This window comes from Zonotrichia albicollis, chromosome 2, assembly GCF_047830755.1.
Source record: "Zonotrichia albicollis isolate bZonAlb1 chromosome 2, bZonAlb1.hap1, whole genome shotgun sequence".
NCBI classification, from domain to species: Eukaryota; Metazoa; Chordata; class Aves; order Passeriformes; family Passerellidae; genus Zonotrichia; species Zonotrichia albicollis.
Genome location: NC_133820.1, coordinates 96,321,101 through 96,334,096, shown reverse-complemented (window position 1 = coordinate 96,334,096; position 12,996 = coordinate 96,321,101). Strand labels below are relative to the sequence as shown.

The following is a 12,996-nucleotide window of genomic DNA, read 5'->3' as shown; positions in this document are numbered from 1 at the left end:
ATAAATAAGATGGAATTGTAAGTTAGTGCTTTAAGTTAGTCGAGGAGGAGTGCTGTGTGGGACTACTGTGATTTCAAAAACATTTTTTAAAAACTAATGACCGTAATAGTGAAAGTAGTAATGAGAGTGGAAAATATTGCCAGATATTTGCTTAACATCATCTTGCCTTTGAATTTTTATTCTTTGTTTCTAGCATTCAGAGGATTCATTCTTGATGATTTCAGTGATCAGTGATTCAACCATGCCATTGCTGTTCAGTTAATTAATTGCAGCACTATATCCTTGCACTGGTACTTCCTCTTAGAATTCTTCATAATGTTAGTGGGAAATGTTAGTAGAGTTCAGTATGGAAAGAAAAGAATTCCTAACATCCTCATGGTCATGGTGATGAAGTATGAGTTAGTTAAGTGGTCAGTGAGGTGGACTGAAAACTGGTGGAACAACCAGGCCTGTGGGGAAATGATCAGTGGCAAAAGGTCCAGTTGGAGTCTAGTCACTAGTGCTGAACCCCAGCTTGATATTGTGGCCAATGCTGTTTTACATATTTAATAATGACCTGGACACTGAGGCAGAGTTTAGTCTTAGCAAATTTTCAGATGATGCAAAATGGGGAGGATTAGCTGCCAAATCAGGTTGTTCTGCTGTTCAGAGGGACCCTCAACAGACTGGAGAGTTTGGCAGAGGGGAACCTGATGAAGTTCTACAACAGGAAGCCCTGGGAACCTGGGAATGAATAACCCTGTGCACCACTACACACTGGGGGCTGATAGACTGGAAAGCAGCTCTTGGTGTGGGTGACAAAATGAACACGAGCCAGCAAAGCACCCTTGCTGCAAAGTTGACCAACAGCCTCCTGGCCTGCCTTAGGCAGAGCATTGCCAGGAGGTCATGGGGGATGATCTTTCTCTCTGCTCATACTACTGAGACTCATCTGGAGCGCTGAGTCAAGATTTGGACCTTGCAGAACTCTTGTTCTGAGAGAGATGGGTTTACTGGAGTGAGGCCAGTGAAGGGCCACAAAGATGATTTATGATCTTTGATATGAGGAGAGGCTGAAGGAGTTGAGCCTGTTCAGTTGGAAAGAGGCTGGCTCAAAGGAATCTGGCCCATAAAATACCTGATGTGACAGAAGGACAAGGAGGAAGCACAGCTCCACTCAGTGGTGTGCATTGAGATGGTGAGCGATGGGCAGTGGGTGCAAACTAAAATGGACAGAATTTTACCTGAACACAAGAAAACGTCTACTGAGAGAATGATCAAGCAGTGGAACAGGTTGCCCAGAAAGGTTGTGGAGTCTTTGCAGATATTATTTGACTGCTCATGGCATCACCTGACACTGAGGGAAAAGATGTGTACTTTGAGGGATCCTTGACAGAATGATGATGGCACCAATTGTAGTTAAAAATTAAAGCTTTATTTCTTAACAGTATGTTATTATTAGTATAGAGCAGAATTTATGATTAAAATGTCACAGGATTTCTATAAGCAGAATCAATATAATAGCATAATATAGAATGTATAATATAGCTCAGGTATCACTGTCCAGCAGGAGTTGTGGTCAGAGTTCACCAGTTAGACCTTGCAGTACCTTGATTTTGTTGACAGTGCTCTGGGTGCTTGTGGAGAGCCTGGTTCAGGCATGGCTTGAAGAAAGAGGCCATGAAGGTATTCAGCTGAGGGAAGGATAGGGGGCTGCTGTAAAGCAGCCTTTCCCAGGCTTGATTCTGTAAATAATTAAGGTTCTCAGCCACCTTTTATATAAACAACAAGACTCTCAGACCGTTCTCTCAAAAACAGGCAGATATCCTGTCCTTGGCTGCTCTGGGAACAGATGGCCATTCTGGGAACAGATAAAAAGGTTTTGAGAACTATTCATATCATGGTGAGAACACTGATCTTAGTTTCAATAAACTAAATTCAGGTATTGTAAACAAAAGGAGAAGCTGAAGTTTTCTCTACAGCCTGTCGGGAGCTCAGGTTTTGCAATATGGATGAAGTGAATTAGCACTGTTATAAAAGGTGTCGAATTTGTTCAATAAACTGGAGTAGATGCTGAACCAACAAAGGAGGGTGGGTCCCTCCCTTCACTTCAACAGGTGCTGTGATGCTTCCCTGTTCTCTGACTGGGTGATTGCCACCACCTGCCTGGCTGAATGCCTGGGGCCTACAGGCTTGGTAAGGAAGGGAGTGATTGGTCTGGTGCCCAGGAACAGTGAGACTGTGAGGGAGGGAAGTTAATCTGTTTGATTTGTTTGCTTGGACCTTCAGGGCCTGGTAATGAGGGAAAGGGAATGAATATGTGACCTGCTTGGTCACAGAGAAGGCTGCTTGCTCTTAAAATTGCATTAGTTATGCTAACCACATTTCCAGGAGTTGAGAGCAGAAGTGCTGGTTGCACACAGCACTGGGCTGCCTATGCTGGCTGACCTTGCTTGAGCAGGTGGGGTTGGATTAGATGTCCCTCTCAATTTCAGTCTTTCTGTAATTCTGTGAAAACTTGTACTGATGTTAGAAGCAGAGACTGGTTTTAATAGGGTCATGGAGGCATTTATTTTATCTTTGTGAGCCATGGTATTCCTCAGTGATGAGACAGTCTTGTCTTGACACCATTTTTTGTTTTTCTTCTATTTTAAGATAATCTGTTTCTTCTGCTTTTGTTCCTGTTTGTGACATTTACTTCTTGCAGTTCTTTGTTCTTATGTAGTTTTTCTTTCCTTTCCCATTTTGTTGCTTAGACATTTAGGAAGGGAAGAGTTAACTTTGATGCTTAATTGTATAGCTAGATGAGGACAGAAATACTTGTGCTTCACTGAACCTGATAAAGAACTCTAGATTTAATGCCTTTTGTTTTGGAATAATTGCAGAATTGAGAAAACATCTTGAATCAAGTCACACTAGTGCTGAAAACATTCTTCTCTAATTTGAAAAGCTCAGAAAGTTTTTTTTTAGGGTTTAGATGTTTTACATCTAGGTACCAAATGTTGAAAAGGGTTATGTACTTAGACTTGCTGAGGAGCCATATCTTAGAATTAATAATGGGGGTTATACCTTCTATATGTTTGCTTCTACATTTTGTAAACAACTTGTCTCCTATTAGTAACAAGACAACTCAGGTTTTATATAAAAATTGTCTTTCTTCTGTCATTGGTTAGTAAAAAAACCCGAAAAAAACAACAAAACCCAGATGAGAAGGATTTAGGTTTTTTGTAGTATTTTGGCTTGTGTGGGCCACCTGTAGCACACATTGGCTGAAGTTCTAATGGCCTTTGAAATATGTTGCATGTTTTGAAATGCTTTTGTCTATGAATTATCTGTGCCGTTTCATTAACAACCTTTCAAAATTTTGTCTCCTTTATTAAAGGAAACTGGGTTGCAGTACAAGAAATTCATGGCCTATCCTTGGATCCTGACAGTTACTTGGCCGGTGGACATGGTAGGGCTGTTGTTGTTTCTCACAACTGTAGTATAGCTTTTTCTGTGGGGAATTTATCTGAACTCCTTGTTGGCGCTTCATTTTGACTTTCCTCTCTTTCTGTAGACTCTGTATGAAAGAAGGAAACATTTTCTGGTTCAGTCAGAGCAGGAGCTCACATCACTCTGTTGAGTGATTTGAATAGTTGTCTGGAAGAACCTGTGTTAAGGGTCTAATCTGACTTGATTTCTAGAAGCAGAATTATTTCTCTAGTGGTTATGAAAGGAATCTAAGGGAATCCCAAGTTAGGTGCCTCACTTTAGGTGGCGTGCCCTTCATGTTGTGTATGAAGGTTACAGCGTGCATGTTACCATTAAAGAGTATGCCAGTGTGAAAAACATGGGCAGTAAAAATGCTCTTAAAAAGTGAGAAGTCTTTGTGTATTTTGTGCTGATTTTCAGATTGAGGAGTAAGCTATGGTGATAAAGTAGGTATTTCCTGAAGTTGTAGATGGTCTTTCTGCTGTCCATGTCATGATCAAGGAGGATTAAATGAGGTTTGCTGGAAACTTACCTTTCTGTTTTGGCACTTGCTGCTACTGTTAGGCTCTGAACTGACTCTTACAGCCTGGTCAGGAGCGTATTCCAAATTCCTGATGTGCTTTGGGTTGCAGCCAGCCCTGTGATCATTCTGTATTGACATTTCTCATTAAAGAAAGCAGCAGTCCCTATGCTTTGGAAACATAGTTACAAGAGAAGAGTATGAAGTGTACTTTAGAAGCACAGGAGGTTATGCTGAGTGTGATGCTGCGTTAGAATGGGGGTGAGAAGGTGATTGCCCACTGCTGAAGGACCAGCTGAGCAGTGGCCAGCCTTCAGGAGGAGATTTTCCACAGTGAGTGAGGTTTTGGAGTTCCTTGACCTCACTCACACATGGAAACTATGAAAATGCCAGTTCATATTCTGAGCCATTCCTGGGATCTGTGAGGTGTACATGAAATGTTCACACTGTCTGAGGCTGCCATTTACAAAGTCTGTCTAGTGTACTTTCCACTATTTTGTGTGAGAAGTCATTTCACCTTCCCTCTGTCTGCTTTCCCCTTGGCAGTATCAACCATACTGTGGACACTTATGTTTTTATTGTAATTTGCTTTTTGCGTGATGTCAAAGGTATTGCTCACTTACTGTTTCTGTGGGGGTTTTTGGAGACCCAAGTGCAGATGGTATAGGTGAATGACTGAGTATTTGGCATTGAGCTTTAACCTGATAAACTGCTCACACTGTCAGTGCTGCTGAGGAGAACAGTCCTGTCCTGTTCATGCCAGAGTTGTTTATCTCCACTTTTCCCTTACTTCATTTTCTGCCTGGATTTTACCTTACTTTTGCAGGAAGAGGAAGAATAGGGAAGTGGGGAAGCACTGCTGCCTGTGAAAAAGTAGAATAAGCCTGGAGTGCTCATGGTTTATGCCAGTGAAAGTTACTTACTCTGCTCTGCCTTCCCACACTTTCTCCCTCTTGTCTGTTCACAGTTACCTTGCTTACATTGCTTTCAGAAGTGAGCTGTTATGACAGTGTAGATCAGATAAAGCTATTTTCTCTCTCTGCTTGCTTGTATCCTAGTTGCTTGTCCCTACTTTGGAATACTAACCATGGAAAAAGTTATGGGGGATGAACTGAAACTGTCTGTCAGCAGAACTCTCTCTGATGTTCAGTGGGAGATATGGGAATGCACAAGCAGAACTAATTAGTGTGTTTTCTCTCAACTTGTCTCTCTCGTACAGGACAATGAAGACTACCCGCTGATCAGAACAGGGCCCTACTGGAAGAAGTTCAAGGCCAATTTCTGTGAATTCATTGCAGTGCTTGTGCAGCAGTGCCAGTGCAGCATCCTGTATGATAACTACTTGATGGACGCCATCATCTCGCTGCTTACAGGGTTAGCAGATTCCATGGTCAGAGCATTCAGGCACACAAGCACTTTGGCAGGTAAAATCACTTGCAGAGTTGCTCTAGAGGTGCTGAGTTCTATTGGCTTGTGTACTAACAAAACTGCTCTAAATTGAAAAACTGTTTACTGGAGCAGTTCTCTTATGCACTAAGAGTACCTTCCTCCTAGTATATGTTATATGAATGTCCGTAATATAAACTGTTTGTTCCCGTGTGTATCTGAATTGAATTTGAATGCTTTAAATATGATAGATCTAACATAATTTTTTCTTTATAAAGAAATCTTTAATGCCTGACATGACTGACTTCAGAATTTTGCTGTTCTGAGTATTATATTTTTCAGTAACTGATTGATTTTTCACAGTTTTTTGTTGTTTTTCTCCCTCCACTAACTAATGTGATGAGGTTGCAGTAGGTGCTTCACCTTAAGAAGCTTCCTTTGGAGAACTGCTATTCTTGTGGTCTCTGTGCAAGAAAAGAACGTTGCTTATTACACATTTTTTTTTCATGCAGTGTGATGGTACTGAAGCTACTACTTTTTTTCCCAAAAGCCAGTAAATACCCTCTTTACCGTTCAAAGAGCACCTAAAGTATAATTTATTCTAAAGTACGCTGTTTGCTTTGAGGGCTCAAAAAACTGACTTGAAATCTGTTCAAACCATCCAGCAATCCTTAAAGGAATGTGAATTTTTGTCCATTCCAGTAGTATATTAAGATTCCCAGCAATTTCTGAGCCAGCCTCACTGTTTTTTCAATTTTTTTTCTTTTTAATTACCAACAATCAGCTGTTCCACAATTCTAGATTCTCTTGCAGAAAAGTCAGAGTTACATAAACTTACAAGAGAGTTGCCCAGTAAATTACATTTCTGACCAGAACTCTGACCAAAAGTTTTAAATCACCAGAAATAGAAGTTAATTTTCCTTTTTTGATCATTGTCTGCCTTTAAAATAAACACTGTATTTTAAAGCAAATTACTATAATCTAGTCGTGTTCATATTTTCTATATAAGCTGGATTTGGCTAACCATATCCTTTTTGTGGTAAAGTGGTGAATATATTTATGCTGCATGTCTCTGAGCTAAGCTAATTGTGCTGGGTTTGTTTCTTTTTTAGCAATGAAACTTCTGACAGCAGTTGTAAGTGTCCATCTGAACCTTGATGTCAACAAGCACAATGCTCAAAGATTGTGTGAGGTGGAGAAGAAGAGGCTAAGTGGCAAGAGGACCAGTTACAGACTTGATCAGCTAGAGAGAAAAAGGAAAGAGGTTAGGGAAGTGTTTTGTATGGGAGATTTGTGAAAGTGTAAAAGGATTGCTGGCTGCTTGCTCTTGGGTCCCTGCAGCTCTCTGAGGTTTATATATTTTTGTTATGCAAGGTGCAGAGCAGGTGTGCCTGGCTGGATTAAGTGGTACAAACATGACTGAAGTAAAAATTGCCCTAGGTACTGTCAACCTGTGATATCTCACCTACTGGTTGCTTTTCTAAATTGGCATCATTAGCTCTTGATCTTCACACAAATATGGATTTACACAAAAATTTCATTGTCTCAGTAGCTCTGGTGTTGTGGAAGTGCAGTTTTGTATATGTTTGTACAAATTACAAGCCCAAGTTTTAACCATGAATCAAAAGGGACACAGACCAAGTGTCATCTCTGTGTAAGTAATGCATTACACAAAAATGGATTGAACTTCAGGGATGTCCTGTATAATTTTTGCTTTTCAATTTCTGTTGTTTCTTCCCTGCTCAAAGACAGCTCCTTTTCAGCTCTCAGAGGCAGAGCTGTAACTGTAAAAAATAACTTTGGTTTGAGGGAGAGGGTGACTTGGTGAATGAACATCAGGTGTAGTTCCTTGTCTCCTGACCTTGGAATCACTTACCTCTGTTTTGAGGTTTAGGTGTCTGTGGGCTTCTCTGAGACAATACCCCTTTTGTGGGGAGGAGTGTTTGGGTGAGAGAGGATATTTTAGTATCATTGTAAGTCTGATCTTATCCACAAAGACAGAGGAGATGGGTGTGATGGAGGGAAAACCCAAACTTGTCACCCTTCCTGATGCTGTGGATGAGGGAATATTTTTATTAGGTGACTTGCATTTTAGAAATTCCTACCTAAATTTTTGGGATTCAGTTTTTTAATAGGCTTATTGTGTATTTTGAAAATTTCTTTGTCTGCATTTTTTCCATCTCTGTTCGAGTACATGAAAAGTATATGAGGATCACTTTGTACTGTATCTTTCTGTGTGATTTCTGATAGATCGAGACTCACTGTATCAAACAAGTAGCTTGTTTCCCAAGGCTAGCAGTTGGTATCCAATAATTCTTTCCCCAGGATGCAGCCACAAAAAGGCCAGTTGCTAGGGCAGATATAGCCCCCTCATTTTATGTTGGTACCACATGTAAACACGAGCAGTTTGCATCACAGTAGTATTCTAAGGGCCCTGATGAAAATTTTTCATGTGTAGTGAATTGTGGGACCAATATTAACATTCAGTTCTCTTTGTATTTCAGTATGAGCATAAGCTTCTAGAGATACAGAACATGATGAATGCTATTTTCAAAGGGACGTTTCTAACCCGTTACCGGTAAGAGTGAAAATAAAGCTGTGACATGTGTCTGCGTTCCCCAGAAACTCCTGCTCAGATTGTACAGATAGGAGAATCAAGTTAAACATCCTGGAGGCACTGATGGTGTCAAGCAAAGTGTAGCAGTTAAATTATTTTTAAGAATCTGGGCTTCCAAAAGGACCTCTCTAGTGTGTTCTTTCAGTTCTTCCTGCTGGCTGTAGAGCAGTGTATTTGTGAATGAGAAGATATCCAGAATTGCAAAATAGTTTGTAGCTAAAAGTGGTCTAACTACTGATTGAAGAATAATTTATAATATTAATATGAAGATACTTGGAATATTTTGAATTATACATGCTTTTGAAATTCCTGAACATAAAAATATTGCAAATAACATAATTGGTTTTAAAATTAATTTTTAATGTATTAATATTACAATTTTATAATTTCATAGTGATGTTATCCCTGAGATCAGAGCAACTTGCATGGAAGAAATTGGCAGCTGGATTAAAACATACCCAGATGCTTTTCTGAATGACAGCTACTTAAAGTATGTTGGATGGATGCTCTACGATAAGGTAAAGTTTAATTTTTTTTTTGCCTAGGGCAGTACATTAGTTTTCTTATTTTAAAATTTTTTGAAAGAATCCTAGCATTTAAATTCTTGAAAGTAGATGTTTAAGACTGTGATGGTACCATAAGAATTTACTTTTTTCCCTATTTCAGGTTATATTTTAAAAGCCATTTTAACACTAAATAACACTGAACGTTTTTTCCAGTTCTGTGTGAATCCCTGTATGTGCAGTTATATTTATATGCCACTGAATTGGGAGTTATGTCTGAAATGTAAAATGGGTTATATCTTTTGAGAAGGTTAGATGTTGACTGAAATTCTGCTTTTAGACTTGATCGACATTTAACATTTTATTTAGATTATTATAAAGAATGAACAAATAAATATTCTCTACTGCTATTCTATTGTACTAGAATAGTCTTCAATGTTGCATTTCTCCTATAGAGTTAGACAGATACAGGAAATGTTTACAGGAAGTCCTGCTATTTCCCAAAGGGTTTTCTGCTTTTACTTATAAAAGTAGAGGCACTTTTAAAAATCCTCCAAATACCACCAAAAAAAACAAGCAAAAAACCCAAAAGAAGTCAGTGAGTTCAAACCCCAAGCAGTAGAACAAGAGGCAGTGGGCAGAAACTGATTTGCAGGAAATTGCACTCGAACATGAGGAAGGACTTTACTGTGTGGGTGACTGTTCCCTAGAGATGATTGCCCAGAGAGGTTGTGGGCATCTCAGTGGAGATGTTCAGAACTATCTGGACACAATCCTGTGCTGGGATGACCCTGCTTGGGCAGGAGGCTGGACCACATGGACCAACCAGATGGATCAGGTGCACGATTGTGGTCCCTTCCAACCTGACTGTTCTGTGCTTCTGTGAAAAAACTCCTTTTCTCCTGCTTTGAGAAAGCATGAGAGACTTCAGAGGGATAGGGATGTTTATCGGGAGCGGCTAATTAGCGAAATCGACACGCTGTACTTCGGCAGGCCGCCTTTGAAGGCGCCTGTAGCTCCTGTGTGGCTGCTGGAACCCGCGGGATTTGTTTGTGCCGGCTGCGGGCGATGTTTGCGCTCTGCCACGGGGCCAGCAGGGGGCGCGCCAGGCTCCCGCTTCCCGCCCTGCGCCCTCCCTCTGAAGGTGGCGTTTGGGGTTTTAGGGCGACAAATACATCGGGAACTGTCGTTTGTTCCTGCATGCATTTTATCTGATCACAATATCTTTTTATCTGGAGAATTCTCAAAAGAAAATGTTTTTTTTTTTTTTGAAGATGATGTGTCTTCATTTGCAGTACTCTGCAGTGAAGATTAACAGCTGGTGTCTCTAATTAAATGCACACAGCTCACCCACTGCCATTTACTGGAAACTGGAAGTAGTTGTATTTTTTCTAAGGCTTTTTTAATCTGAAAGCAATGCAGATGCAAGCAGAGTGAGATGAAGTGGAGTGTCTTCCATATTCTGCATTTGGCTGAGACCTGGTAGTGTGCCGCTACTGGTGACTGCAGTCCTGGCTGTGCTTTGTGATTTGCAGCCACTGTCAAATTGCCTGATTTCAAAATGAGAGCACCAACAGGGGCAGCAGTGTTTTTTATATACTGTCATGGATTTTTTCGGGAAGGCTGGGGAGGGAGAGCAGTTTTTAAAATTGTTTTGCCTCAAATGACAGTTGGGTTGTCTTTGCTATCCAGGAGTAACTCAGAAGTAGACCTTCCCAGTTCATAGTCTGGGAAGTGTTGACCCAGGAGTCTTGTCAAACCATCCAGGTTCCAGCCTGTATTTGTAAGGTTTATTGACTGGCCCCATCTCTGTGATAGTGGTGGGGCTGAAATCTCATAACTGAATGTGTTCAAGCAGTGCTGGAGCCTGAGCAGAGCTCTCAGAGGTCACTAGAGCTGCCCACCACTTTACTGATGTTTTCTGTCATCAGGTCAGGATCAGAATGTGCTATGATACAGCTGAGGCACAGTGTATGTGTTCATAGTATCCTGAAAATGTGCTTACATAATTCCCCTTCACTCTGTCACAGCTTTGCAGGACCAGACAGGCAGGTTTTTTGTTGAGATTAGAATGGTAGTTCTGATGGGGGGAGTAAGTGGCTGGGTGTTTGTGTTTGCTGATGCTGCTGTTGAAAGAACCTGAAGGTAATGAGATATTCTTGATCATTCAATATTACTGCACATCCTTCCAAAACTATGGGGTATGTTGAATTTAGAAAAGGGGTGGTTGAGAAGGAGAAGCAAGGAAAATGTAGATGAAAACTTAGGAAAAAATCGCAGAAGTAGTCATAAAAGTAGTTACATGTTTCTATTTACTAGAGTTAATTTTCTCAGCACTTAAAGGAACATACATGTGTGGGGTTGTGACTGAGAGGTTTTGGGTAGAAACCTCAGAAGGGAGATGTACACTTTAATGTGTTACATGTTATGTCTGCAGGCCTACACTTGACTCCACCTGACTGATAAATGACATTTCCAGGTGTGTGCCAGGGGTTGTATCACCATTCAGCAAACCAGTGCACACTGTTGTCCCTTTGCCCACACACAATTTCAGTCCCTATTCACAAGCTGAGTGTTGTGACAGAGAACCAAAGGCAACTGAAAGAACCAAAGAACCAAGCCAGTTTTGCAGTACCTTGACTGAGCTGAGTTTGTGCCAGTGTGCAGTGATGGTGCCACCTCGGGGCTGTCTGTGAGTGAGTTCTGTGGCAGTAGGAAGCAGCAGGTGTGGGCAGCAGTCTCTTCCTCAGAGACTTTAAAATATAATACAGAATAAGTACTGCTGGTGTGTCATGGGCAGATTACATAACAGTGTATATTGTTACCTGTTGACCTTTCACTTTATATTTCTAGCAAAAAGCTGTCTTAAACAGAGCTGTTAGTCAAAGCCTGCCACTGGCTATCATCCTTGGCTTTCCATCTAAGCAGGTGAACAGGAACTTGTAGCAATGGATAGCCTGTATGTAGGTGGTCTCCTTTCTTGGATTTCCATGTTTATTCTTACTACTATTGTTAGCAAGAGGAATTAAGAAAGAAATATGAAGAGACTGATTCAAAGCCTGCAGTTCATCTTAGTATCTCTGCTGATATGCTTAGCATTATAAATTTACAGAACACATGATTTTTCTATGTTGGATCATCAAAATCACTTTCCTAGTTCTATTTAAAGCTTTTTCCTTTGAATGATGTAACAATATGCAATATGAGCTATTTGAATATCAAATATTCATCAATATGAGCTAATTGAAAAGCTGGCTAAGGAAAAGATTTCTTTTTGAGGCATCTATGAAGCAGCATAGCAACAGTATGAAATAACACCTTGTATGGATAAATATATTTTGCCTAAATTAACTAATTAAGCTGAATTCAAAACAACCCTTTCCCTACAATACTTAAAATATCATGTTTTAGTGTAAAACAGAAATAGGGAGAAGGCATGATGCTTAACTCTGTAAGAATCCACAGTGCATTTCTAAGTTGTACCTCTTCCTCTGGGAATCTAGAGAAATCTGTAATTTCTTGGACTCCTTGTCTGTGTTTAGCAATTCTCCCAGTCAGCTGTTGACAAGAAGCAAGGAAAGTCTGATGTATGGGAGAGTGCTGGTTGTGCTAAGCAGGCCATCCATACTCCTGTCTTTGTATCTTTAACAGATGAATAGCACAATCCCTGTATCTTTTGTATTCTGTTGTTTTTACTAACAGCGGTCTGTGAGAGCTTCTTTGACTCTTAGGGAGCCATACACAAACTTTGATGTTACCTTTGAGTTTGGCTCACTGCAGGCTTCCTCTGTGTATGTGTGAGAGAGGGAGATGAGTGTGTGTACACACAAACAAACTGGTACTGATGTCACTGATAAAGAAAATGAGGCAGCATTTGCATAGTCTGCTGTAGGCACCCACAAAGAGCTCTTTTTTACATGCTGTAAATGCTGATGGTGACTAACAAAATACATGTATTTTACTGTTAGCCAATTTCTCTTTGTCTTACAGCAAGCTGAAGTGCGGTTGAAATGTCTTCTGGGGCTGCAGGGAATTTATAGCAGAAAAGAACTTGTTTCCAGGATGGATCTCTTTACTAACAGGTTCAAGGTAAATAAATTACTGTTTGCTGGTTTTTTAAGTCTAGATTGGGTGTACACAGGGCCTGATGTTTCGATCAGAGCGGATCTCCCCACTCTCTTGACTAAGAGGAGCTTAGACTCCTGCAGAAACAGCTTTGTTGACTGAATAGAAAGAGTTTTGCAGGGATGTTTCCCTCTGTTTGTATGAACTCTTCCATTTCACTTTAGTTCACACAAAATGGTGGTAGCATGCACTGTGGTCAGTTATCCCCACCATTTATCCAGATTGGCCCAGGTTTTTTTACAGGATCTTTGGCAGATGACAAAGAATTTCCTATGCTAAAGATCCTCTTTTTGCAGTCCCTGATAATGGGTTAACCTTGATAGTGGACTGGCTGTCCGTGTATCACACTGATGTGGGAATGGCTCTCTCTTGATCTACCATGTCAGTATGAA

At 40.5% G+C, this 12,996-nt stretch overlaps 1 protein-coding gene across 4 annotated transcripts in view; it reads left to right on the top strand.

Annotated features, from left to right (window-relative positions):
* Positions 1 to 12,996, top strand: part of LOC102070004 (cohesin subunit SA-2) — a 60,385-nt gene that overhangs the window by 9,283 nt on the left and 38,106 nt on the right. For 3 of the 4 annotated variants that reach the window (XM_074535723.1, XM_074535724.1, XM_014266596.3), the window contains exons 7-12: positions 3,362 to 3,433; positions 5,193 to 5,397; positions 6,472 to 6,623; positions 7,864 to 7,937; positions 8,371 to 8,494; positions 12,470 to 12,568. In XM_074535723.1, the coding sequence (XP_074391824.1) occupies positions 3,362 to 3,433; positions 5,193 to 5,397; positions 6,472 to 6,623; positions 7,864 to 7,937; positions 8,371 to 8,494; positions 12,470 to 12,568 (726 nt within the window). The remainder of the gene's footprint in view (positions 1 to 3,361; positions 3,434 to 5,192; positions 5,398 to 6,471; positions 6,624 to 7,863; positions 7,938 to 8,370; positions 8,495 to 12,469; positions 12,569 to 12,996) is intronic. The other variant, XM_026792979.2, reaches the window with a different exon arrangement.